A 26584-nucleotide genomic window follows, 5' to 3' on the forward strand; every position below is an offset into this window, starting at 1 on the left:
CCCTTTTGATGTCTATGTGTGCACGTGACTGCTTAAAACTCATCTTTGATCAACATAATTACATATTTAAAGGTTTTTTTCCTGTGAAAAAAAAATGCATGCCGTAGGATGCATTTACACGTAAATGATTTGCTTAAAGCGTAGAAGTTTTTCCTTTGAGTTTTCTGCATACAGACCATTGTCAAAATGATCCCCATTCACAAGGATCCGCGAAAACAACTAAAAATGTTGTATTCTGCTGCCAAGCCATTAGATGGTCATGAAACACTATAGATTGAACACGTAATATGCATGTACATGACGTCATCGTTTTCAGAGATTAGACCGAAGATTTTTGTTTCCAAGCACCCACAACGCCGTTGTCGAGTAGGCTACATGAACGGCCAGAACGCATACAAAGTTTTATGCTTTTAGTTGATAACAGTGTTGTGTAAACAGCCTCTTGAAACAGCTTGAATGTCCCGTCCTGCACAGAGCCTTCACCGCTGGTCCCGTCCAGGACAGAGCCTTCACCGCTGGTCCCGTCCGGCACAGAGCCTTCACCGCTGGTCCCGTCCAGCACAGAGCCTTCACCGCTGGTCCCGTCCAGCACAGAGCATTCTTCCCCGCTGACGCCGTGCAGCCCAGAGCCCTCGCCGCTGACGCTGTGCAGCCCAGAGACCCCTTCACCGCTGGTTCCGTCCAGCCCAGAGACCCCTTCACCGCTGGTTCCGTCCAGCCCAGAGACCCCTTCACCGGTGGTTCCGTCCAGCCCAGAGACTTTTTCACCGCTGGTTCCGTCCAGTCCTGAGACCCCTTCACCACTGGCGCTGTCCAGCCCAGAGACTTTTTCACCGCTGGCGCTGACCAGTCCAGAGTCCTCTTCACTGCTGAGACCGCCCTGTTCAGAGAGTGTCACTCACCCCAAGTATTTTTTTGGGGGGTGGGGGGGTGGGGGGGGGGGCAGTAGGCCCTCGCCGTGGTTGCCCAAGAACCCACGGTCACCCGAAGGGTCCTCAGCGCCCCTAGGGCCTGCTCCGCCCTGGCAGTCTGCTCGTCCTGCTCCGCCCTGGCAGTCTGCTCGTCCTGCTCTGCCCTGGTTGCCTGCACGTCCTGCTCTGCCCTGGCCGACTGCACGTCCTGCTCCGCCCTGGCCGCCTGCACGTCCTGCTCCGCCCTGGCCGCCTGCACGTCCTGCTCCGCCCTGGCCACCTGCACGTCCTGCTACGCCCTGGCCGCCCGAGGGGTGGTCTCCTATTCCGCCATGGCCCCCTGACCAGTCTGCTCCGCCATGGCCGCCTGGACCATCCTGGAGTCCGTCCTGCTTCACCCAGTCCTCCTTCCTGTCACAGACTCCAGGACTCCCACCCCCATACCCCCCCCCCCCCAGTCCCCCCTTGTTCTGTCTTGTACGGCGCAGGTCGCGCCTAGCGGGAGGGGGGAGTAATGTCACAGTCCTCGTCTGCACCAGCCTGCCTTCGTCTTCACTACACTCCCCAGAATCCTTCTTTTCTCCACACCTCAACTCACTCCCTCATTATCCACCTGTCCCACGTCATCATCATCTGTGTCACCTGTCTTCACCTCGTTAGTGTTCATTTGTACTTGTATTTAGTTCCTTCCTGTTCAGTCTGTCCTGGTCGATTGTTAGTCTTGTATAGTCGTGTTTAGTGTGTGTTACCAGCCTGCCTGAATCTACCTGTTTGTACCTGCCTGTTATTATATTAGTAAATTGTTGCAATTGGAGCCTTTGGACTTTGAGTCTTCTTCAACCACACCAGACTCTGACAGTAGGCTACATCATAATTCACCTGCTATATTGCTAAATGTACACGATTTTTCATATCAAGAGAAAAATATACCGGGATGACATGGATTCTATTGAGACTCCCTGCTTCGCATCATAGTAATAAAGATGATGAAAAGTCCGCTCGTACGTTGAAGTGATTGGTTTTTGAGACTGTCTTTTTCTTCACTGCATTTTTAAGGAGAAAAAACTCATCAGCGGTGTTCACTTATGAATTTGCACGCTTTTTCTTAAAGCATATTAAAAACAGCACATAGACAGCCAAAACAATTAAAAACTTGATTTTCACCACAGGGGATTAAATATTCAGTAAGCTTTAAAAAACTAACTGTGCTGGGTTAGGCTATATTTTATCAAATTAGATAACTTATTAAAAAAAATGTCACATCAAACACACTGAGAACATTTTTTTTATTGTAGCATAACCCTTTTTGTATTGCGGTATAGCTACAAAGATGGGCTACTCGATAGGCTACTTAGACCATTACTCGCGAATACGCAGCGTTGCTAAGGTTCACTTTGAGCGCAGCATTCATGAGCGTGAGTGACTACTGTTCAATAGAAACACATCGCCGGAGGTCATCGGCGTCAAAGCAGCAGAGAACAGCCTGATGCGATGGTGCAACACAGCACAGCTGCTTTGAGGGTTAAACGCAACAGATGAGCAGATAGACAAGACACAGCTGCTGATCTACTGACTTACAAACGCTGTTGTGGATAATCGGAAAGAATGAACACAAACGACGCTAAGGATTACCTCTCCAAACGACAGATCCCACACCTTTTTGAGGTAAGGATCACCCAGAAAATAAGCCTTGTATATATTAATATAGCATTAATTATATTAATATAGCAAATAACACATCTGGAAACATCTTTGTGTCTGAAATCTGATTATGTCTGTGTTTTCAAGGTGACACTGTACCTTTCAGTTCTTCTCAGAGTTCCTAAGAGAATTTGATAAATTATATATCTGGTAATTATTTCTACTGTCAACAACACTCTTTACATCAAGAATCTATTGGGAATCTGGCCTCACTTAAGATGGACATCAGATTCGAACTGATAACATGAATTAATAAAAAACTCGGTGTCTATTTAGCATGCGCAATTACATGGAAAATTAGATCGTCTTCTTGAAAGTGTCACTATGGTGATCCTCAAGTAGGGTGCTGTAATGGCAAAGCAGAGGGTCTCAAGCTTGTCAGAAAGAGGTAAGATTCTCCTCAGACAGCATCAACAAGTGCTTGTGTGGGAGATATGTAGTTGCATACAAAATACTGTGTCCATGGAGGATTATTGCACACACTTCTGACAAGCTTTCCATCTCCAAATTGATACTACATATAAGGAAACACAATATACTGTAGGCAGGGCAGAAAAGAGTGAAGGTTGTAAACATGAGCTTCAGCAAATCAACACTTTTTGGCTGTCACCAAGGCAACAAGCTATACTTTATATTTATTTGTGACTTGGCAAATGTGGGCAGTGGAGAGCAAAGGGGAGCAAAGGACTGAAACAGTCCTGTTCTTGCATGTGCCCGAACACGCAGCTCAGTGGGGAATGCATACATGCAGGTTCATGTGCATACCTCTAGAATATACATCTCTGAAACTTCTCCATCTGTGATCGAATGCACATAAAGATATGGCATATAGTGCAAGAATTTAGATAGGTGGAAGAAAAGTAGTTAACTTAATATTATTATTTAATTGTAGTTAATTGGTAATTATTTAATTGTAACTAGTATTTAAACTTATCAAAGCAAAGTTACTGACATTATTCTTTTGAAAGTTTATTTTCCAATATAATATTACTAACATATATTTTCCCCTTATTGCTTTTTAACTTGATTGTAATAGTTTTTACTGTATATCAGTCTCAGCATTTGCTATTATACTTACTTAAGAAACGTTAACCTAAATTAAACCTACATTTTTTTTTAAAAACCAGACTTATTTTTATCGAACCAGACGAAATATACTGAATTAGACAAAATACATAAAAATATAAAACAAATGTGAGCCTGATATATTATATGAATAACAGTAGAATATGGAGCTCACACACTGTAAAAACTAAATTGCAAAAAAAGGTCAAATGACTGCCAGCAGTGGCTGCCAAACAAAATTTTTAAAATTAAAGTAAAATAGCTTAATCCAAAAAAGCAAAAACAATTATTTACAGAAATGATCATTAAAGGTTTTAGAGAAAAACACTTTTTTATTTATTTTTACAGATTTTTCCTCTAAAACCTTTAGTGAAAATTTCCTTTAAACTTCAACAGTGTTGCTCAAGATGGTAAATTAACAGTTTTATTTTGGAAGACAAAATAAATAAAAAAGTGCAAATACTGTATAAAACTAAATTTAATGATTATGTTTTTGAAGAAATGCAGTACCAATTTTAAATGAAATGTGTTTCACATTTAAAATACTACTGATTAACATTTTAATCAAAATGTAATAAAAGTTGAATTAAACTGAACTTAAACTGAACTTTATCAACTTAAACTGAAATACAAAACTGATACACACTGATTCAATCACGCCATATTATCCTAAAACTGTTATACTATTCAGATGTAAATTTACATTATCAACAAATTATTCCCAAACAGTTCTTCAGAGCCCCCAACTGAAAAACGTCTCAGGTTACGTATGTAACCCTGGTTCCCTGAGAGGGAACGAGACGCTGCGTTGAGACGCGGTGGGAACGCTCTGCGTGATTGCGTCGTGAAGCACGTGTATAATCAGTCCAATGGAAGAGCGAGACGTCATAGGCGGTGACGTCATAGACCAGGAAGCTATAAAGCACACCAGAAAACAGACCGCGACAGCTTCTGAAAAAGCCTGAAGCAAGTCGATCAGGGCATGCAGGAAGTATGGCGGGAGAACGCAGCGTCTCGTTCCCTCTCAGGGAACCAGGGTTACATACGTAACCTGAGACGTTCCCTTTCAAGGGAACTCGAGCTGCGTTGAGACGCGGTGGGAACCCCATACCCACTACGCCATAAGACAAATGCCCGTTCTGTGTGAAGTCCTTGCGCACACTAGAAGCAAGCAACCTAGCCCCGGGAGTGGAGAGGTGTAGGTCATAAAATCTGACAAATGTATGAGGTGAGGACCAGCCTGCCGCATTACAAATATCCTGAAGGGAAACACCCGAAATTAAAGCCTAGAGGCAGCCATACTCCTAGTAGAATGGGCCTGAACAGCCACAGGTGAACGCTGTCCGGCCGCTTCATAAGCAAGTGAGATAGCCTCAACTACCCACTTGCTCATTATCTGTTTAGATGCAGGGCAACCTATCTTAGGTTACCCGAAGCAGACAAATAATTGTTCTGATAAACGCCACTGAGCAGCTCTGTGGACCTAAGCATCCAAAGCCCGGAAAGGGCATAACAGATTTAAGATTTTCCTGATCTGGGGTATTAAAGGTGGAGGACAGAAGGCCTGGAGCACAAATGACCCGCACATTTAGTAGGGACCTAGAAATACAACCCGATCTGGGGTGAAGAAATACTACCACCAACCAGGTGCAAATCCAAGTACGTGCAGGCCTCAGCCTCATGTACCACGGAGAAGACGAAATTAAGGATCTCTCCTCAGAGATAGCCCAGCAAAGAAACATTATTACAGAAATCAAGTACTGTACCAAAAGGGCAGAAACGAGATTCAGAAGGCGTTCTCTGCACCAGGCAGAGAACAGCATATTAGTCTTCTCGTGGAGGGAGCTCTAGACTGGAGTATGGTCTCCACGACCTCGGTCGAGAAACCTGAATCTATGAGCTGGGCCCCCTCAGAGGCCGAGCCCACAGTATCCACAACTCCAGAGCTCCCAGGAGCAAAGATATCGGGAAAAGCGTATAGGTGTAGTGGCAACCACACCTATTACATTACATCCAGTCCAAGCGGAGCTGGATGCGTGAGGGAGAAACACAAGGGCAATGCATTGTACAAGCGATGCCAAAGGTCGACTTGTAGTTTGACCGAAGTTCTCCCTAAGAAGCTCCACCACCTCGGGGTGAAGTCTCCATTCCCCGGGCCACAGCCCCTGCCTCAACAGGATATCTGCTCTGATATACGAGACCATCAGTGTGTTGTCCGGACCCTTCGCCGACCAACCACTCATGATTTCCCCCGACTTGTGAGGGAAACATCCGTCGATAGCATTATGCGTCGACAAGAAGCCCCCAACACTGGGCCTGGGCGAGGAACCAAGGTTCTTCCACATGACCGAGGCACGAAGGCATAGCCGCGTGACCTTGATCATGCGAAAACGGATTTCCCCTCGGAGAAAACCCCTTGGTCCCGAGCCACCACTGCAGGGGTCTCATGTACAGAAGGCCAAAAGTAACTACGTTGGACGCAACTGCCATGAGCCCCAGCCAAAGACCGTTCACCGAGCGGCCACTCATGACCGCCCCCCATCCTGTGAGGGAAGCATCCGTCGATAGCGTGACGCGTCGACAAGAAGCACCCAGCACTGGGCCCTGGGCGAGAAACCAAGGCTTCTTCCACATGACCGAGGCACGAAGGCATAGCCGCGTGACCTTGATCATGCGAAAACGGATTTCCCCTCGGAGAAAACCCCTTGGTCCCGAGCCACCACTGCAGGGGTCTCATGTACAGAAGGCCAAAAGTAACTACGTTAGACGCAACTACCATGAGCCCCAACAGTCTCAGAGACTGTTTGCAGTGAGTGACTGACCTAGTTTTACATTCTTTACGGCTGTGAGAATCGCAGAAATACGTGAAGGAGACAGACGTGCTTGCATTGTTGTCGAATCCCATAATACACCTAGAAAGTGGTCCTCTGAGCTGGGAGGAGTACACTCTTTTTGGTGTTGAGCCGCAACCCCAACCTCCTTATGTGGGACAGAACGACATCTCGATGTTGAACTGCCAAAAGCTCGGACTGAGCTAAAAATCAACCAATCGTCGATATAATTTAATACGCGAATGCCCTGGAATCTCAGAGGAGCCAGAGCTGCATCCACGCATATTGTAAAAGGTGTGGGGTGATAACCTAGGCCGAATGGAAGAACCCGATACTGGTATGCTTCGCCCCTGAAAGCAAACCTCAGGAACCTCCTGTGATGAGGATGGATAGATAAGTAAGCGTCCTTTAAGTCTATTGTGACAAACCAGTCCTCGGACTGAATCTGTGACACAATCATATTTAGCGTAAGCATAATATGCTGTTTAATTGACGCAGGTCTAGAGTAGGACGCAACCCCTCATCCTCTTTCGGAACAATGAAGTAATGGCAGTAAAACCCTGACTGTCTGCCGGGAGGAGGAACCCCTTCTACAGCTCCTTTTGCAGAAGTGTCAGTACTTCCTGCTCCATAACCAAAGCCTGCTCGGGGTCCACCACAGTGGGGAGGACCCCTAGAAATCTGGGCGGACAAGAACCGAATTCTGAACCCTTTTCTATAGTGTGCAGGACCCACCGAGAAATATGTGGCAGTAGTTTCCACGCTGCCAGAAATTCTACTAGGGGAACCAGTCTCTCAAGACTGGCCTCTGGATTTGGTTGAACAGTCAGTACGGTGCCCTGAAGCGGCGAACCGGCAGGGAACAACCGAACTGACCGTTCTACGACCCTCCTCGGAGGATCGTATGGGGACGCTGACACCTCGGTGCCCTGAACGGCGAACCGGCAGGGAACAACCGAACTGGCAGCGCTGCGACCCTCCTCATGCGAGAGTCGCACCCCAGAGGGCGCCGAGGAGAAACGATTTCTCAAAACCGTCCCTGCCCCGGAGGAGCCCTCAGAAGCTTTATTAGAGATGACAGTCCTCAGATCTTGCCTCCCTTTAAATAAGTTAGTTCCAATGACCCTCCTCGGAGGATCATTGGAAAAAGCAGGCACCTCGGCACCCTGAAACGGCGAACCGGCAGGGAAACCGAACTGACTGCTCTACGACCCCCCTCGGAGGATCGTTTGGGGACACTGACACCTTGGTGTCCTGAACGGCAAACCGGCAGGAAAACCGAACTGGCAGCGCTGCGACCCTCCTCAGAGAGTCGCACCCCAGAGGGTGCCGAGGAGAAACGATTTTCTCAAAAACCATCCCTACCCCGGAGGGGACCACCCTTTAGAAGCCTGATAGCCTCGGCATCAGGGCTTCCTATTGTCCAAGCTTTTTTAGAGATAAAATAGTCCTCAGATCTTACATTTCTCTAACTGGCTAGACTGCTACCGCCACCCAAGTCCCCTTTGATTGTGGAGGAGCCCAAATGGCGATGCTCGCTGTGCTGCAAGGAGCTTAGTAGACTGAGACTGCTCCGCCCAGCAGTCTCAGGAACATAGATTGGTGAGGAAGAAACCTCTGGAACGCCGCTGAACGGTTTATTCTTAGTTTTTTGAAAGCGGAGCATCCAGAAGAACAGATATAATTTTATCTTATTTTTCTTTACTTTTAAATCAGAAAAACGTATATATATATATATATATATATATATATCAGTCCGTGGCCACCAGCAGGAAAACAACCGAACTGGCCGTGTGCGACCCTCCTCAGAGAGTCGCCACCCAGAGGACGCAGAGGAGAAACGATTTCTCGAAACCGTCCCTCCCCAGTATAGTTTATCTGTTTTTGCACGACGCAATTCTCGAATAGCGTCAGTGCTGACAACCTCACATTCATCCATGTCTTTATAATTTACCCACCAGCGTTGCCTAATAAAAATTTTTATTTAGATGGCTGGTGGGTAACGTCGGGGTTAAAAATTATGACGCCGACTCGGGAGAGAGAAAGCTAGCAAGCGTCTCTTTAACCCGAGGCACTGTCATACCATGATACTTAATACCCATAGCATTACTATAGTTAGACGTAGGGCATTAAACACATAAAATAGAAACCGACTTATTCCACGATCTTGACACCTCAGTGTGGTGTGGAGATAGGGAAAAACGGCAGTCCCCGACGAGGAGGCTGAGATACAGAGTTTTTCTGTTTTTAGATTTATTTCATCTAATAAACTCCTTATTTTCACTCTCATAAAGTTCAGCTGGCCAGAAAATATTTAACTAGCAACAGCACTAGATAAACCTCCTTTTAAAGCTCCTCTTTATTCAACAGAGTTATGAGCTGACTTATTTATTCATTTATTGAAAACTCAAACATCTGCCTTTTCTTAATATCTTTATTTGTTTTGTTCTCTTTTTCTAAACAAAACACTAACGATACCAATTCCTCGGAACTGGAAATCGCCAGCACTGGATCTGGCAGGTGAAAGCTGAGATAGGGCGGAGCCCGTCCCAACCCCCGCTGTCAGATCCGTTTGCGAACCCCAAAATGCGAGTCGCCGCCGTGCATAGGCAACAGCGGGGAGCGCGAACCGAACCGTCCTCCTCGAAGAACGCCCGGCGGGAGCGGAGCGTCCTCACGGACAGTTTCTCGCAATGCTCACAGTCAGCCCCCTCGAGAACTGACTGTGGCATGCTCCACTCCCAAATAGTAACAAAAAGCTGATGTGTGTGTCCCCACCCGTGATATAACGTGGGCAGGGAACAACACAAAAGCTGCTTGCTCTCTTTTGCCATAATATATATATATATTGCAACTTGACAGACAACAATAAATATGACAAGGACAGAATACACAGATCGCTTGCTGAAGGCAACAGAAGCTGTCGCGGTCTGTTTTCTGGTGTGCTTTATAGCTTCCTGGTCTATGACGTCACCGCCTATGACGTCTCGCTCTTCCATTGGACTGATTATACACGTGCTTCACGACGCAATCACGCAGAGCGTTCCCACCGCGTCTCAACGCAGCTCGAGTTCCCTTGAAAGGGAACTAAAAATGGCATTTCTCCATTTTCTTATCAGTTAGGGTTGCTATCATGATGAGGTCATGATTTTATCTTTGAAACAGGTGGAGAAAGAAACACATGATGCTGTTTGCTGTTAGCTTTGTATTTGCCAAATCAGTTTTATATTGTTTTCCACAATATTCTGCTGATCCCTGTGGGCTCCATATAGCTCTTGATAATATATGTGGTAAATATTACATTGTCTTTTTCAGTTTTTTTGATGGCTTAAGCACATTTTCTGTAACTATTGGCTATTTTTGCAAAACTCTACACACAAATAAGAAACCCCTTCACCAAATAAGCAAAACATTGTAGTTCTCTTACAAAACCTAATAAACCTTGCTTGACTCTTCAAACCTTCGTGAAAATTGTATTTTCGTATCAAATAGTTAACACAAGCCATCACATTAATAAGCACACAATGCGCCAACTACACACTGATGGTATGAATAAAAAACACATCTGGCTTTTGCTTTCTCTGTGCACAAGGTAGGCTATGTCAGTTTGAGGTCATACTTTTGGCATAGTTCTGTAAACATACACGCATCCAAACTTCAAGTACTGGTGTTTATTTACACACATCAAAACAAACACAAGTGTTTTTTTCCTAGTCAAAAGACAAAATAGTAATTTCTACATCGTGTCGTCTCTCTGGGTCCGGCCACAAAATTCCGGCCACATCACATGCAATGTCCTCTAGTCCAAGGCACCGGGGAAAATATCTTCTGGAATGCCGTATCCAGGCCTGACATGATGCCTGGTAAATATCCCCATGCCTCCTCCATTGCCTGTAAAAGGGCTATGCGTTGATGGGGAGGATGGTCATAGACCTTCCAGCGCCAGGCAGAGAAGAACTCTTCAATTGGATTCAAGAATGGAGAGTATGGGGGAGGTTGAGTACAGTGAAGAGTGGGTGATCTGTAAACCAGTTGCGGACCAAAGCAGCCCCATGGAAACTAACATTGTCCCATATGATGTCGTATCTGGTCTGCTCTGGTCTCTGAACATTAGTGAGCATGTCATGTAAGGTGTCAAGGAATGTAATAATGTGTGCAGTGTTATATGGGCCTAGGGTTGCATGATGGTGAACAACACCATTTTGACTTATAGCTGCACACATAGTTCTGTTACCACCACGTTGTCCTGGGACATTGATTATGGCACGGTGTCCAATAATGTTCCTGCCACGTCTCCTTGTTTTAGTGAGGTTAAAACCTGCATCATCCACAAAAAGCTGCTCATGACCCATGGCATCTGCCTCTAGCTCCATCACTCTCTGGACAAGACAAAACAAATGCAGCACAGCAGGCCCATGAACAGCACTACAGTATGCACTTCCAGATTCAGTACCAATGATACTATAGCTTACCTGCACATAGTCATATCGCAGTTGTTTTACACGTTCACTGTTTCTTTCAAAAGAGACTCTGTAGATTTGTTTCATTCGGATTCTGTTGGGGGCAAGTGCACGACATAATACAGAAATGCTCACATTGTGTATGTTTTGGAAGGTGGTGTCATCCTCAATTATGCGCTGCTGTATTTCTCGTAGGCTTATGGAATTATTTGCAATCACCATATTGACTATATGGGTCTCTTGTTCTGCAGTGAATATTTTTCTTCTGCCCCCAGCATCTGGACATCTACTGTAGCAATTCTGTAAAGTAACAATTTCAGCATTTAACATGTATGGTATTGTTGTGTTTCTCATTAGAGTATGGTAGTGCTACAAAACTTGTGTGCAAAGTGCAAAGTGACTGTACTAACCGATTCTCATTTCGAAATGTCCTAATGATGCTTGCTACAGTGTAGCGTCTCAAGTTAGGCTGAACCCGTTTGCCAGCTTCCCTCAGGGTCATTCCATGGTTGATTACGTGGTCCACTATTGTAGCTCTGATGTCATCAGTAATTCTATTTCTTACTCTTCTTACCCTTCCTTGTCCTCCTCTTGCTCCTCCTTGTCGTCTTCCTCCATCTTCACCTCCTTGTCATCCTCTCCCTCTCGCTTCTTCACCTCCGCATCCTCTTCCTCCTCCTCTTCCTCCTACTTCTTCACCTCCACGTCCTCTTCCTCGGCCTCCTCTATTTCTCAGTCTTCTCACTCTTCCTGCTCCCTCATTGTACTCCACACAGACAGCTTACCTGTGGCTTATTTATAGTGCTTAGGCTGATTGCAAAGTGAACTAATTATCTAAAACAGTTCCCTTTCAAGGGAACTCGAGCTGCGTTGAGACGCGGTGGGAACGCTCTGTGTGATTGCATCGTGAAGCACGTGTATAATCAGTCCAATGGAAGAGCGAGACGTGATAGGCGGGTGACGTCATAGACCAGGAAGCTATAAAACACCCCTGAAAACAGACCGCGACAGCTTCTGTTGCCTTCAGCAAGCGTTCTCTGTATACTGTCCTTGTCTATTTACTGTTGTCTGTCACAAGCACATTATATCTATCTATCTATCTATCTATCTATCTATATATATATATATATATATATATATATATATATATATATATATATATATATATTATGGCGACACAAGAATTCAAGCGTTGTGTTGTCCCCTGCCCTCGTTTCATCACAGGTGGGGAAACACATCAGCTTTGTGTTGCTTGTTTGGGAGTGGAGCATGCCCAGTCAGTTCTCGAGGGAGCTGACTGTGAGCATTGCGAGAAGCTGTCCGTGAGGACGCTCCGCTCTCGCCGGGCGTTCTTTGAGGAGGACGGTTCGGTTCGAGGCTCAGCGAAGGCTTTCATCTTGGGGTTCACATATGGATCTAGTAACGGGGCTTGAGATAGGCCCAGCCCTTTCTCAACCCTTACCTGCTGGGTCCGGTGCCTCTGCCCAGGAAAGAGCCCGCGCTGCGGCTTCTCCTTCCCAGGTCGGGGCACCATTGCTGAGCCTATCCAGTTCTGAGGATCTGGATGTCATCAGTATTGATATGGGGGATTTTGAGTCTTCGCCAGCTCATACCCCCGGTAATGATGAGGAGCTTATGGAGGTTTTATCTCGTGCTGTAGCTAGATTAAATATTGAATGGCCAGCCGATGATTCTCAGAGTGTTACTAAGAAAAGTTTATTAGATGAAAGATTTCTACCATCTAAAACACAGCCTCCACGTCGCTCCCGTTTTTTCCCGATCTCCACAATGAGGTTTCGAGATCGTGGAATAAACCGGCGTCGTTCAGAGTGTTTAACCCACAAACTTCCAACTACAGTAATGTTTTGGGTGCATCTGATTATGGTTATTTGACGGTGCCTCGGGCTGAAGAGCTATCTCTCTCCCGAGTCATCGCCATCATTAAAAGCCCCAACGTTACCCACCAAGCCATTGAAATCTACATCTTCGCTGGTGGGTAAAGCTTATTCGGCAGCAGGTCAGGCTGCGTCATGTCTGCACACTATGTCTATACTGCAGGCATACCAGGCTGATCTGCTGAAGGATATCGATGAACGTGAGGAAGTCAGCGCTGACGCAATTCGAGAATTGCGTCGCGCAACAGACCTGTCTCTCCGGGCCACCAAGGAGACGGCCAAATCAGTGGGCCGTTCTATGGCAGCCCTGGTGGCCACGGAGCGGCATCTTTGGTTAAATCTGTCTGATATAAAAGATAAAGATAGGTCTGTTCTTCTGGACGCACCACTGTAACCTTCAAGTTTGTTCGGCGACGCTATCAATTGTGTCGTGGATAGATTTCAAGAATCGAAAAAATAATCTGCTGCGTTCCAGAGGTTTCTTCCTCGACGTTTCGATGTCCCCGAGACTGCTGGGCGGAAAGTGATTATTAAATCCGAGCAGTCTCGTCCGAGTACAAGCTCCACACAGCACAGAGTGCATCAAAAACAGAGCGTCGCCATCGGGCTCCTCCACAATCTGTGGAACCTGGGTGGCGGTCGCAGTCCAGGCCAGCTAGGGGTAGGCAAGATCTGAGGACTGTCATCTCTAAGAAGGCTTGGGCCAAGAAGAAGTCCTGACGCCCAGGGTGTCAGGCTTCTGAGGGTGGTCCCCTTAGGGGAGGGACGATTTCGAGAACCCTCGGCACCCTCTGGGGGGCGATTCTCTTAGGAGAGTCGCAGCGCTGCCACATCGGTTGTTCCCTGCCGGTTCGCCGCTTCAGGGCACCGAAGTGTCCGTACAACTGAATCCCGAGGCCAGTCTCGAGAGACTGGTCCCCTTAGTAGAATTTCTGGCAGCGTGGAAACTACTGCCAAATATTTCTCAGTGGGTCCTGCATTTAATAGAAAAGGGTTACAGAATTCAGTTCGGTTCTCGTCCGCCCAGATTTCAAGGGGTCCTTCCCACAGTGGTGGACCCAGAGCAGGCTCGGGTCATGGAGCTAGAAGTACTGACGCTTCTGCGAAAGGGGGCTATAGAAAGGGTTTCTCCTCCCAGCATAGAGTCAGGGTTTTACAGCCGTTACTTCATCATTCCCAAGAAGGATGGGGGGTTGCGTCCTATTCTAGATCTGCGTCAGTTAAACAGCAGAGTTCAGAAACTCAAGTTCAAGATGCTTACACTCAAACAGATTGTATCACATATTCAGTCCGAGGACTGATTTGTCACAATAGACTTGAAGGACGCTTACTTTCATGTATCCATTCATCCTCATCACAGGAAGTTCCTGAGGTTTGCTTTCGGGGGCGAAGCATACCAATATCGGGTCCTTCCATTCGGCCTAGGTTTATCAACCCGCACCTTTACGAAATGCGTGGATGCAGCGCTGGCTCCTCTGATACTCCAGGGCAGGGCCCAGGGCCCAGTATTGGGGGCTTCTTGTCGACACGTAACGCTATCGACGGATGCTTCCCTCACAGGCTGGGGGGCGAATTTGGGAGCAGATATCCTGTCAAGGCAGGGGCTGACGCCCGGGGAGTGGAGACTTCACCCCGAGGTGGTGGAGCTCCTATGGGAGAACTATGGTCAAGCTCAGGTCGATCTTTTCGCATCTTACGATACAACTCATTGTCCGCTTTGGTTCTCCCTCACATATACAGCTCCTCTCGGACTGGACGCTATGGTGCAGGTGTGGCCGAGGCTGAACCTGTACGCATTCCCCCCGATATCATTGCTTCCGGGAGTTCTGGAGAGGGTTCGCCAAGAAGGGGCTCATCTATTATTAGTAGCCCCGCACTGGCCGACCCGAGTGTGGTTCTCGGACCTATGGAGATTCCTGTCAGAAGGGACTTGTTATCTCAAGCAGGGGGCACGATATTTCACCCTCGCCCGGAGTTGTGGAAACTGTGGGCTTGGCCTCTGAGGGGGCCCAGCTCTTAGAATCCGGTCTCTCGACTGAGGTCGTTGAGACCATCCTTCAATCCAGAGCTCCTTCCACGAGGAAACTATATTCATTGAAATGGAAACTGTTCTCTACATGGTGTGGAGAACGTTTTTTAAATCCTGTTAACTGCCCGGTTGGTACAGTTCTCGATTTCCTACAAGACCGTTTCTCAGCTGGATTATCTCCCTCCACCTTAAAGGTGTACGTAGCGGCTATATCTGCTTATCGCTCCCCTCTGGGGGCTTCTTCTCTTGGGAGAGTCCCTTTTATTATTCGTTTCCTCCGTGGTACATTGAGGCTGAGGCCTGCACTGCACTCTAGAGCACCGGCTTGGGATTTGGCCATTGTACTTGAGGGTCTGGCCCTGGCTCCCTTCGAGCCTTTAATTAAAGAGGTTTCAGAGAAGCTGCTTACAGTAAAAACTCTTTTCTTCTCGCTATTTCTTCTATCAAGAGAATTGGAGATCTGCAAGCCCTGTCGGTGGCTCCTTCATGTTTGGAATTTGCACCTGGTATGGTGAAAGCATTTTTACACCCTAGGCCGGGTTACATTCCTAAGGTTCCGACTAATGTGGCGGGCCCCATTGTGCTGCAGGCTTTTTGCCCTCCACCTTTCAATACCCAAGATCAGGAAAGTCTCAATCTGTTATGTCCCGTTAGGGCTTTAGATGCCTACATTCACAGAGCTGCCCTGTGGAGTTGATCAGAGCAGTTATTTGTCTGCTTCGGTTCAACCAAGAAAGGTTGCCCTGCATCGAGACAGGTAATGAGCAAGGGGGTAGCTGAGTCGGCCGGACAGCCTTCACCTACGCTGCATTCTCCTGCCATACTTCCTGCATGCCCTGTTTTCAGGGGTGTTTTATAGCTTCCTGGTCTATGACGTCACCCGCCTATGACGTCTCACTCTTCCATTGGACTGATTATACACGTGCTTCACGACGCAATCACGCAGAGCGTTCCCACCACGTCTCAACGCAGCGTCTCGTTAACCTATCAGGGAACCAGGGTTACATACGTAACCTGAGACGTTTTCACATTTGACAGTGTGCCAGACAGTTGGCAAAATAGTGTAAATAATAGCCATACATCTGTATAGTTTTGCTAGGAGTGTGTTGATCATTTGGAAATTGAGTGTAAAACAGTGAGTTGTGTTTACAGTTCCGCAAAAATAGTGCTGTGCATTGGATTGTACCTACAGTTTTGCAAAATGTGTTACAAAATTGCAAACTGAGTGCAAAGCAGTGTTTGTGCTTTTAGTTTTGCAAACTCAGTGAATGGTTTTGCTATAAGTATCAATAGTTTTAGAAATTGTGCTATAAGTTTAATAATAAGTCAAATCAAAACATACAACAAAAGGTCCATGATTCTGCAACAGCAGATAAAGAGCAATACTCCTCCAAATGGCTGGATCCTTGGTGCATCTGGGGTTTAAAAATAAAGGGGACCGACTGAAGTAATCTCAATACTGCAGATACCGAGCAGAAGCACATGCCCACTCCAACATACGTATTTAAACTTGACCGAAAAAAGGCACAAACAGTTGTCATTGGCCAGATTCCTGGATAACGTTCAGATTAACCAATCACGCTCAAAGCAACACGGAGAGACAGCAAATAGCGTTGCATCTATACAAAAAAAAATATATATATTATTTGAAAGATTTCAAATGCATATTTTTATTTTTATTTGAAGGCTGTTACATTTAATGAATTGGTCAAATGGTGTTTTCAGATATGCTTACAAGTTACAAGTTATGCTTTCCATATCAGCTTGTATTGATGAAATGAATGCATGGATGACCAGGAATTTTCTCAAACTTAATAAAGATAAAACAGATTTACTTCTCATTGGTTCACCTAAAACTACATCCCGTGTCTGTGTTGACAATGTCATTATTGCTGGAGTCTTGGTTCAACCTTCCACCACTGTCAAAAACCTGGGTATAATCTTTGATTCCTCTCTTTCCTTCCTTCCTCACATCTCACTAAGTCTGCCTGCTTCCAACCTCGTAATATTGCACGCTTACATTCATTTCTTAATATCATTGATGCTGAGACTCTAGTTCACACTTTCATCACCTCGCGGCTTGACTATTGCAATTCTCTTTTCTATGGCTTACCCAATTCATCATTAAATAAAATCCAATATCTTCCCACATTACTCCGATTTTATGCAGCCTACATTGGCTACCCGCTCGTTTTCGCATTCAATACAAGATACTCCTTATTACAATCAATGCTCTTCATGGTCTTGCCCCCAACTATATTTCTGATCTCATCCATACCTTCTCCCCTGTCCGCACACTTAGATCTTCCGATACCGGTTTGTTGACGATCCCACGGCACAAACTGTCATCGTTTGGTGGAAGGGCATTTTGTACCGCTGCCCCAACTCTCTGGAATTCTATTCCCCAACATATCCGTGACCTCTCATCACTACACGACTTTTAAAAACACATTACAGTTTTTTTCGATTGCTAAACGACAGTGAGCACAACTGGCGCTACATGTGCACAACTCTAACTACAGTCTGCACTACCAACAGTCACCTGAGCTAAACAGTTCACATCACCTGCAAAACTCATTCCAAGCAACACAACTCTTAACACATGGCTCAAAACAGGCTCAGTGCAGCCAAACACTATGCACAACCCTCACTGAGATAACACACACTGTCACTCAGAACACACTGATAGTAAAAACACTAGCATCAAACACCAATACATAAAATACAAAGTTTTCATATTTACAGTTTGAACAATTTCAGTGACTTTTCAGTCACTTCAGTGAGATACAAAGTCATATTTTCTTCAAAGAAAAGAGTGACATTCTTTCACATGATTTATTTAGAACATAATTCTTTAAGGTAAATGAAAATCAGCAGTTTGCTTCAATAGTCTGTAGTACTGTAATTTACGGAATTACAGTAATGAGAAAAAAAAGGTAGAAACTAAAAGTACATACTGTAATTCGAACAAATACTGTAACAAACAAGACCTGCTTAGCCTTTCAGCTGAAACTGCAATCAGCAGTGTTTGAAAGGCACAAGGCTGAAATCTATTCTATTTTGAATGTGTGGTTCACAGTTTTGACAGCAGTGCGTTAGCATTTGAACAAAGTGCTGTAAATCCACAGTGTTGTGCAGGTTGTGGTTAAAGTCATGGGATAAGTGTGTAGAGTTTTCAAAACTGTGTTCAAGCAATGAAAAACGAACTAGAGTTTGGTCCACATGAACTGCTGCTGTGGAGACTGTAGTTAGAGTTTTGCACATGTAGCTCCAGTTGTGCTCACTGTCGTTTAGCAATCGAAAAAAATTGTAAAAAACATATTTTTGTCACTTGTTTCCCTGACCTCTCACTCTAGGTTCTATGTGTGTGTGTGTGTGTGTGTGTGTGTGTGTGTGTGTGTGTGTGTGTGTGTGTGTGTGTGTGTGTGTGTGTGTGTGTGTGTGTGTGTGTGTGTGTGTGCAGGTTTGGCTATACTTGTGACTTACAGTTACATTCACATGACCAGTAATGACCCTTTTGCATTTTAACAAATCCCTGACCTTTCATTCAGACCGCACTCTTATGCCTAAATGCCAGCTGTGCACACAACTGTGGCATTTTCTGTATATGGCCCTTCACTGTATTGCAGTGTCACACAACCTGCTGGTTAATCCTCTGTCCACACAGTAACACTTATTTGCAAACACTGGCATAATTGCATACAAGTTACAACATCAGTCTACTGACTTTTATTTAACAGTAGATACTTCAAGCTGTTGACTGCAGTGGTTAGGTCGTTATAGCATTCATGAAATGGGACAATGTAAACTTAAAATGTACTTCTCACCAGCATGATGGTTTATTGGTTAAAACTGTCACCTCACATCAAGATCTTTCCACAATACAAAGACGTGCACATTTTACAAATTGACAATTCTAAATATTTGGATGAACTGTTGAGGAGGCCTGAAAGTTTCATCCCAAAGAGCAGTGCAGCTTTGTACTCTTTAAAAACAGACTACGTACAGGTTTGATGTAATCAAAAGTTTGCTATATTTGTATCCAGAAATACAGAGGTTTAATGTAAAAATACACCTAATTATAAGTTTGGCAGGGGGGCAAAAAACTGTATATGGCCAAAAATTAAGACTACTAACTTGACATGCATATAAATCAGTAAATATCAGTTATCACTCTATATCTCCCAATAATATGTCTAAGTATGTTGATATTTAAATGATGAAATTAAGGTATAATGCGTAATATAAAAGCTCTTTAATTATTAATTAACAAATAAACATTCCTCAATAGCCTGATATATTTTTTGTAAATAAAAAAACGATGTATAAATAATCAAGTAAACCTGAGTTGCTTTTAGTCCAGTAAGTGTTTGTCTTGAAATATTACATCATAAAAATCAATAACGTATAAATCTATCAGATGACATAAGGCATGTACAGTGGTAAATTGTGTACAACAGTTTTTTTCTGCAAATTTTGATTATGTTGATAATTTATAGATTTTAGACATTTGCATATCAATTATGATACAGTATGCTTTAGGTTTCATTTTAAATTATTTTATCAGAAATATTATTTAACGTCATTGAGTCAACCAAAATACATTAGGTTACAGCAATAAAATTAAAAGTTTATAAATTAAGAAGGTGACAATTGCAGGTTGCTACTTTTTACAGTGAAGCTTAGTTTGTTTTTAATGCTCTTTATCCGTATGGATACTGCATTAGTCCTTAAAAATGCTGGTCTATTATTAAACGGATACCTTTAGCAAATTCAGCCTTTTGTTTCGTTTCTGTTTAGACACTGTTCCTTTATTCAGCAGTTGAATGTGTCTTTAGCCGTTTGATACCCGTGAGGATTGAGATGTAAATTCGCAAGCAGTTTTATTTGCATCAAAAGAAGCAAACAGCTGATTATTTAGAACTCAGGTTTTCCATTTCCTGTCCTTCTGAATAGTCCAGAGTACGAACTGCTAACACGTGTGGGATGAATAGAACAACAATTTGCAATTATTATTTATTCCCACCTAGATTGTTATTATTTTTCCCCCTCTGTCTATACATCCAGAAATCGTTTAGCTGAGTTTTACATGATAAAAGAAGTAATTTACACAAATAGATGTACTGGAATTGTACACTTTACAAGAAATACAGATTCATATTTGTGAAACACTCATGTCAATTAAGCATTTCATATAACAAAATGATATGAACTCTGTGTGTGTATCTCACAGAGCATGTTAACAGGGCTGATGTACCACAGGCCTGAGGACCCTTTGGCATTCTTGGAGAGTTGCCTGCAGAAAACACGAGACCTCGGTGGTCCTGAATGTGTGGCCTGGGACACTTTCATTACACCTGATCGAAAACCTCTACCACCAATCACCCCAGCACAGGGGAAGAAAGCCCCCTGCAAACTCGGTAATTTAGCTAGAAATAAAACAGTTAGTTGTGTACATAATGGATATACATGATGGGTATACTTTAAAATGACACTTGCATTTTAGTTTCATTTACTTTTTTAGCAAATTGAAATTGTTATGCTTATTAATGCATTATTTTTTGTTGTTAGCCTCTCTCTTTTAATCACAAAAATAACCACATTATCTAGATTTTTTTTTAAAAAACAGCAGTTAAGTAACCATTATTCGGGGATTTGAATCTGAAACGACAGCTGTGAAAATGAAGGAAGGTTAAAGATGGTTCAAGTGTTAAAAGTACCGAATATCTCAATAATGAACGTCTAAAAACACAGTATTTTGTGGATTCTTATAAAATAAGTGAATTAAAGGCCAATTCACACTGTACCAACAGACGTCGATCTACTGCGAAAGTCTTTGCAGTACATCATTTCTGAGACATTCCAAGACCCGACAAACGCAGTGTTTGAATCGGCGACAGACTCCGACAGGGGTAACACACTGATCTGACAAAACCTGATAAAGTGTGTGCTGCCGTCTGTCTGTGTTTGTTGGTGGGGTGTTAATTGGCCTTAAGAATGAATCTGAGGTCATATAGAACTGATTAATGTAATCTGTTTCATTCCACAGACAGTGGTCCTGGTCCTGGTCCTGGTCCCGGGCCTTACCGTCGATATGACAGGCTGCCACCAATCCAAGCCCAGTTCTCCATAGAAAGTGACTCAGATATGACTGAGTCCTCAGGGCTCATACAGGAGTATGATGTCTTTGACCCATCTAAACCACGACCGCACATCATATTCATCATAGGTGAGTGATCATCACTGCCAGCAGGTCATTTCTTATTTTCAGTCTGTTTCAGTCATCCAGTCATTCTGAATTCATCTCATTCTAAATTCCTCTCATTCTAAATTCCAACTCTTTGAGCTGGATGAAATAAAATTCAGTAGACCTTGACATGAATTAATTTGAAATTAACATTTCCATTGTGCTGTTTCTGTGATGTAAAGTGGAATTTGCTATAATATTTTCCAGGTGGACCCGGCAGTGGGAAGGGCACTCAGACAGCTAAAATTGCACATCGCTATGATTTCGAGCATGTGTCCGTAGGGGAAATTTTAAGGAACCAGTTGCTGCATCATGCCCCCAGTGACAGGAAATGGGAGCTGATTGCTCAGATCATTGCAAATGGAGAACTGGCACCTCAGGTTTGGAAATCTGACCACCAAACAATATGAATTTTTGCAGCTATGGGGTATTCACATCTTCTTTGATTGTCGATGTTGATATTTACATAAACTACCGTTCAAAAGACTGGGATGAGTAAGATTTTAAAAAATAATGTGTAAAAATAATAGTGACAGTAAAGGCATTTAGAATATTACAAAAGATTTCTATTTCAAATAAATGTCTTTGAAGATTTTATCCATCAGATAATCCCGAAAAGAAAAAAAATGTTTGCAGCACAGCTGTTTTCAACATGAATATTAGTAATAAATGTTTTATTTCTGAAGCTCCAAATCAGCATATTAGAATGATTTCTGAAGGATCATGTGACTGGAGTGTTTGCTGCTGAAAATTTTGCTTTGCCATCACAGGAATAAATTTCATTATAAAATAAATTGAAATAGAAAACATGTAATTATATTTCACAATATTACTGTTTTACTGATTAAATAAATGTCTCAAACTTTTGAGTAGTTTACTTACAATATTAAATGAAGAAGGTCACCTCATGCGTCTTGTTCTGACATGATATCCTTTAGGAGACGACGATTGAAGAGCTGAAACAACAGTTTATCAAGAAGCAGGATGCTAAAGGATTCATTGTGGATGGATTTCCCAGAGAGATCTCACAGACGTTTACCTTTGAGGAGCAGGTCAGATATTCCTTCAGATGGTCTATACCAAGATGGTCCAAAACTGCTCTTGGAGGGCCACTGTCCTGCAGAGTTTATCTCCTGCTTGCCTCAATACACCTGCCTGGAAATTTCTAGCATGCCTAATAAGACCTTGATTTGCTCGTTCAGGTGTGTTTTAATGGGGTTGGAGCTAAACTCTGCAGGACAGTGGCCTCCAGGATGTATACACTATATAACCTGCATAATACATGTCTTAGTATGTTATGGCAATATCTGATCTACAGTAAATGACACTCACGGTTCCTCAGATCGGCTCTCCAGACTTGGTGATCTTGCTTGCCTGCTCTAATCAGCAACTCCGGCAGCGTTTAGAGAAAAGAGCGTCCCAGCAGGGCCGTCCTGACGACAATACTCGTGCAATTGAGAAGAGACTAGATACTTTCAAACACAATATCACACTCATAGCCAAGTACTACCAGGAGAGAGGACTTATTGTAAAGGTAAAGTGTTGTTCTTTTCTTATTTTTATGTTAACTGTTGAATTCAACTGGTTTTGAAAGCACAAGCTGTTCTTGATTACAGGTGTTTTTTTAATAATAAAAATAATAATATTAATAATCTCCAGTTTAAGGCTGTGAAACACAATTCTGTCTCACTCTGCTTGGTCAGGTCGATGCGGATCGAGAAGAAGACTATATTTTCACAGATATTTGTGCCATTGTAGAGGAAAGGTTGTTCCCTAGTGACACGAATGCAGTAGGTTTTGAATAATAGTTACACTATTTTCTACAATTTGTGTTTTAAAATTTTGTTTTTGCTTCATAAAAGTTATTTTCTTCCTGCAGAGCAGTACTGAGGATCTTTAGAGGGACTTCTACACATCCAAACCCACAGTTGCTCCTATTAAATCCTAAATGTAATTTCAAAATTTTCCACTATTTTCATCAATAAACTTGAGGGTCAGGATCAGTGAAAAGGGACACTTATTTTGTTGCCTCTATTTGTATTTCACTGTGAATTTTCTCTGTACATCTTTTGCAGTAATGACTTTAAAGCAGAGACTTTTGTTGTTTTGACCTGATTTTATTAATGTATATTTAGAGGTCAAGCCAGAAATAATTTGAGTTGTTAAAAAATGCACCAAAGTAAAATACAATATCAATGTCAAATGCAACAACATCAACTGTTTTCAAACAAATAACCTATTCCTACAACAAGCATTAAGATGGGTTAAATGATAACTGATTAATACAGTGTTTCTGCTGTTCTGAGGGCATGGTTTCATCTTACACCACAGTATGAACGCACTGACCAGAGACAAATAATAGAGATGCAACAGACGTGTCCTCAGGCTGTGTTCTCATTAATAGATGTTCAATCCAGCTGTGCCACATTCTCACAGTTGGACCTCAGTGAATACAGACTTTCTGCCCTTGTTGACAGACCTTGACCAAGTGCCAAAACGCTGTTACTTTAAATACCGAGGAGAATAGAAACGCTTATTGAAAGATGATTCACAGTGGAATAACAAGTGGTAAAGTTAAGTATCATTTAATAGTAATACAATCTTTACACTCACTTTGCTTTGTACATGGAGATTCTGGCTAAAAAAAACTAAATAACATTTAAGCCACTAGATGGCAGACTTTTATTGTTTAAAAAATCATTTGTTCATTATCCTCACTGCTTGGAAAGTTATGTCATAGCCATTTACAAAATACTTTCTTATTCCATTTCAACAAATTGATATTATGAATTTTTAAGTTTTGTAAAATTGATAAATAAATAAATAAATGTTTATTTTAAAAAATGCTTGGAAAAATGTGAGCTTTAAACTAGACTTAATAACATTTACCATAAAAAGAAAATTGTATCTTTAGTGTGCTTAAAATACTGTGTTATAAACAGCATCACTGTGACGGAGTGATGGTATGTGCTGGCTCTCAGAATAGATTCAAGCTTATCACCTGTCTGGCAAATTTCTTGCAGCTCTTAGTGGCATGAGTTTGAAACTCCTCCATTCTCAAATATATGCTTCAGGTTTGAAATGTACAACTTTTCTGCATCATATGACATAAATGCACTTTGTTCTGAATGTTGTTCTTCATGTTACATAGCCAGAACAGAATTATATCACTGAACACTAAAACCTTATGCTCCTTTAAAATAGTGTTTTTATTTGTTTGTTTTTGAATTTTTGTTTTTTGCACTTTCTTTCTTCTGTGGAACATAATAGAAGATATTTTGAGAGATGTCACACTGCTTTTATTCCATACAATTGATGTCAATGATCAGACAAAAACTGTTTGATTAGTTAGTTCACCCACAAATGAAAAATCTGTTATCATTTAATAGGTTGGATAGCTTTTAAGTTGGTAATTCCTGAAAACTTGACATATGAAAAATATTTTTAGACTAATCTTTTTGGTTGATCTAAATAAAGGGATATTTTACCCCAATATTTAAAATTCTGTTATAATTTACTCTCCATCAAGTTGTACCAAAACCTGAATTAATTTATTTCTTCTGCTGAACACAAAATAAGATATTTTAAAGAATGTCGGTAACCAAACAGTTGATGGATCCCAATAACTTCCGTAGTTTGTTTGTTTGTTTATTTATTTATTTTTCCATACTATGGAAATCAATGGGGACTATAAACTGTTTGGTTACCCGTACTCTTCCAAATAAAGTAAATGATGACCGAATTTTCATTTTTGGGTGAACTATCGCTTTATCAAAACTTAACAGAGTGATTCGTTTTTTCACGAATCAAACGTATCCAGTTCTCAAGTTCAACTCAATCCAGTCACATGCAGTGGTCAACAACCTGAAAGTGAACATTATCAGTGAACAATGACTTACATCTTGGTCTGTTCCTCACATAAAGCTATCATATGTGAATTAACAATATTATTTTTTAGGTGAACAATTACTTTAAAGTCTGTTCCTGTGTAAGCTAACATAATTTTCCTGTTCTATTTAAGAACATTTAAGGAATTTGTTTTTAATTTTACTGGGGTACAGGGTTGGTTGGTCTGGTCTGGTCTTATCTACTGGACAAAAGCATTTCAACATTGTATGAGTAACACTAACCCTAACCCAGTTCATTTCCTTATATAGTCTGCCACTATTCCAGTTCTGATAAGCCTTATCACACTCTCTGACATGTCAGTATAAAAGCCTAACAGGGGCTCTTACAACACATTTCCCAGCTTTTCCCATCTCCACTCTCAGCATCAACATTATGGCACCGAAAAAAGTTGAACCCAAGAAACCAGAGCCTAAAAAACCAGAGCCGAAGAAAGAAGAGGCCCCAGCTCCTGCCCCGGTTCCAGAGACACCCAAAGAGCCCGAGCTGGACCTGAAGAGTCTCCCACTGGAATTTACCGCTGACCAGATCGAAGAGTTCAGGGATGCCTTTACTCTTTTTGATGAGACGCCAACGGGCGAAATGAAAATAAGGTATTCCCAGTGTGGAGACGTGATGAGGGCCCTGGGTCACAACCCTACCAATGCTGACGTGCTGACCGTGCTGGGGAAGCCCAAGGCTGAAGATATGAACAACAAATACCTGGACTTTGAGACGTTTCTGCCCATGCTGCAGCATATCTCAAGGGCCAAAGACCAGGGGACATTTGAGGACTTTGTTGAGGGTCTGAGAGTCTTTGACAAAGAAGGCAATGGAACAGTGATGGGTGCTGAGCTCCGTCATGTCTTGGCAACACTTGGGGAGAAAATGACAGAAGATGAGGTGGACCGTCTAATGGCCGGACAAGAAGACGCCAACGGCTGCATTAACTACACGTCCTTCATCAAGCACATCCTTTCTGGGTGAGCTGAAGCTGCAAACATTGCTGAATGAAATTGGAACTCTAAATGGCAACTGTCAAAACACTGGAAAGAAAATATGTCTTTGTCTGTATGTCTTGGAAAGCATCAAATAAAAACCATCCAAATTTTGTTTCGTCTGAGATTTTTTTTTTTTTTGTTCTGTAAATCTTGTTGTTGAGTTGTCAAATTCAGATGTTATAGAGAAGGAAGTTACAGCTTTAACTACTGGTTCTTCAGTATATACTCTTAAAAATAAAGCAGCCGGCAATGAGCATAAAGGAGTTTTGGCAAAGATGCCCTTTACAAAGTATTCTTAGCTTTCTAAAAGCAACCTTATGCAACAGTTAGGCCGAACTCGAATTTGATTAGCTGAGCTGCGTTCAAAGAGATATCAAGTCTAACACTGGGATACTGTTTGTATCACTCAGCTTGTCTGTTTTTTTTTCTTCACATGCCATTCAGATAAAAAAAAACTAAATATTGTGGTCATGAATTAAAGGGATAATCACCCAAAAAAATGGAAATTCTGTCATCATTTACTCACCCTTCTGTTGATCTAAACCTGTATGAGTTTATT

General features: G+C 42.8%; 2 protein-coding genes across 3 annotated transcripts; both read left to right on the forward strand.

Annotated features, from left to right (window-relative positions):
• Positions 1-2350: 2350 nt before the first annotated feature.
• On the forward strand, positions 2351-26136 carry ak5l (adenylate kinase 5, like). 2 transcript variants are annotated; one of them, XM_077231862.1, is made up of 8 exons: positions 2351-2576; positions 20126-20312; positions 20942-21121; positions 21347-21519; positions 22078-22191; positions 22482-22673; positions 22843-22929; positions 23019-26136. In XM_077231862.1, exons 1-8 carry the CDS (start codon positions 2517-2519, stop codon positions 23037-23039), a joined length of 1014 nt encoding a protein of 337 aa, XP_077087977.1. In that variant the 5' UTR covers positions 2351-2516; the 3' UTR covers positions 23040-26136. The 2 variants fall into 2 exon arrangements, with proteins under 2 accessions (XP_077087977.1, XP_077087978.1); XM_077231863.1 differs by having other exon boundaries at positions 2392-2576; positions 20126-20308; positions 20944-21121.
• On the forward strand, positions 24149-26136 carry cmlc1 (cardiac myosin light chain-1). The gene has a single exon (XM_077231866.1). It carries the CDS (start codon positions 25421-25423, stop codon positions 26009-26011), a length of 591 nt encoding a protein of 196 aa, XP_077087981.1. The 5' UTR covers positions 24149-25420; the 3' UTR covers positions 26012-26136.
• Positions 26137-26584: the final 448 nt, after the last annotated feature.

The sequence above is a fragment of the Siphateles boraxobius genome, unplaced genomic scaffold (genome assembly GCF_051911475.1).
Source record: "Siphateles boraxobius isolate OS27281-9 unplaced genomic scaffold, OSU_SipBor_1 16, whole genome shotgun sequence".
NCBI classification, from domain to species: Eukaryota; Metazoa; Chordata; class Actinopteri; order Cypriniformes; family Leuciscidae; genus Siphateles; species Siphateles boraxobius.

Bases quoted from the DNA above. Each gene is read 5' to 3' on its own strand.
- ak5l (XM_077231862.1), top strand. From the start codon at position 2,517: ATGAACACAAACGACGCTAAGGATTACCTCTCCAAACGACAGATCCCA. The intron at 2,577-20,125 runs GTAAGGATCACC...TGTATCTCACAG, and splicing joins AGATCCCACACCTTTTTGAG to AGCATGTTAACAGGGCTGAT. The intron at 22,192-22,481 runs GTCAGATATTCC...ACGGTTCCTCAG, and splicing joins CGTTTACCTTTGAGGAGCAG to ATCGGCTCTCCAGACTTGGT.
- cmlc1 (XM_077231866.1), top strand. From the start codon at position 25,421: ATGGCACCGAAAAAAGTTGAACCCAAGAAACCAGAGCCTAAAAAACCA.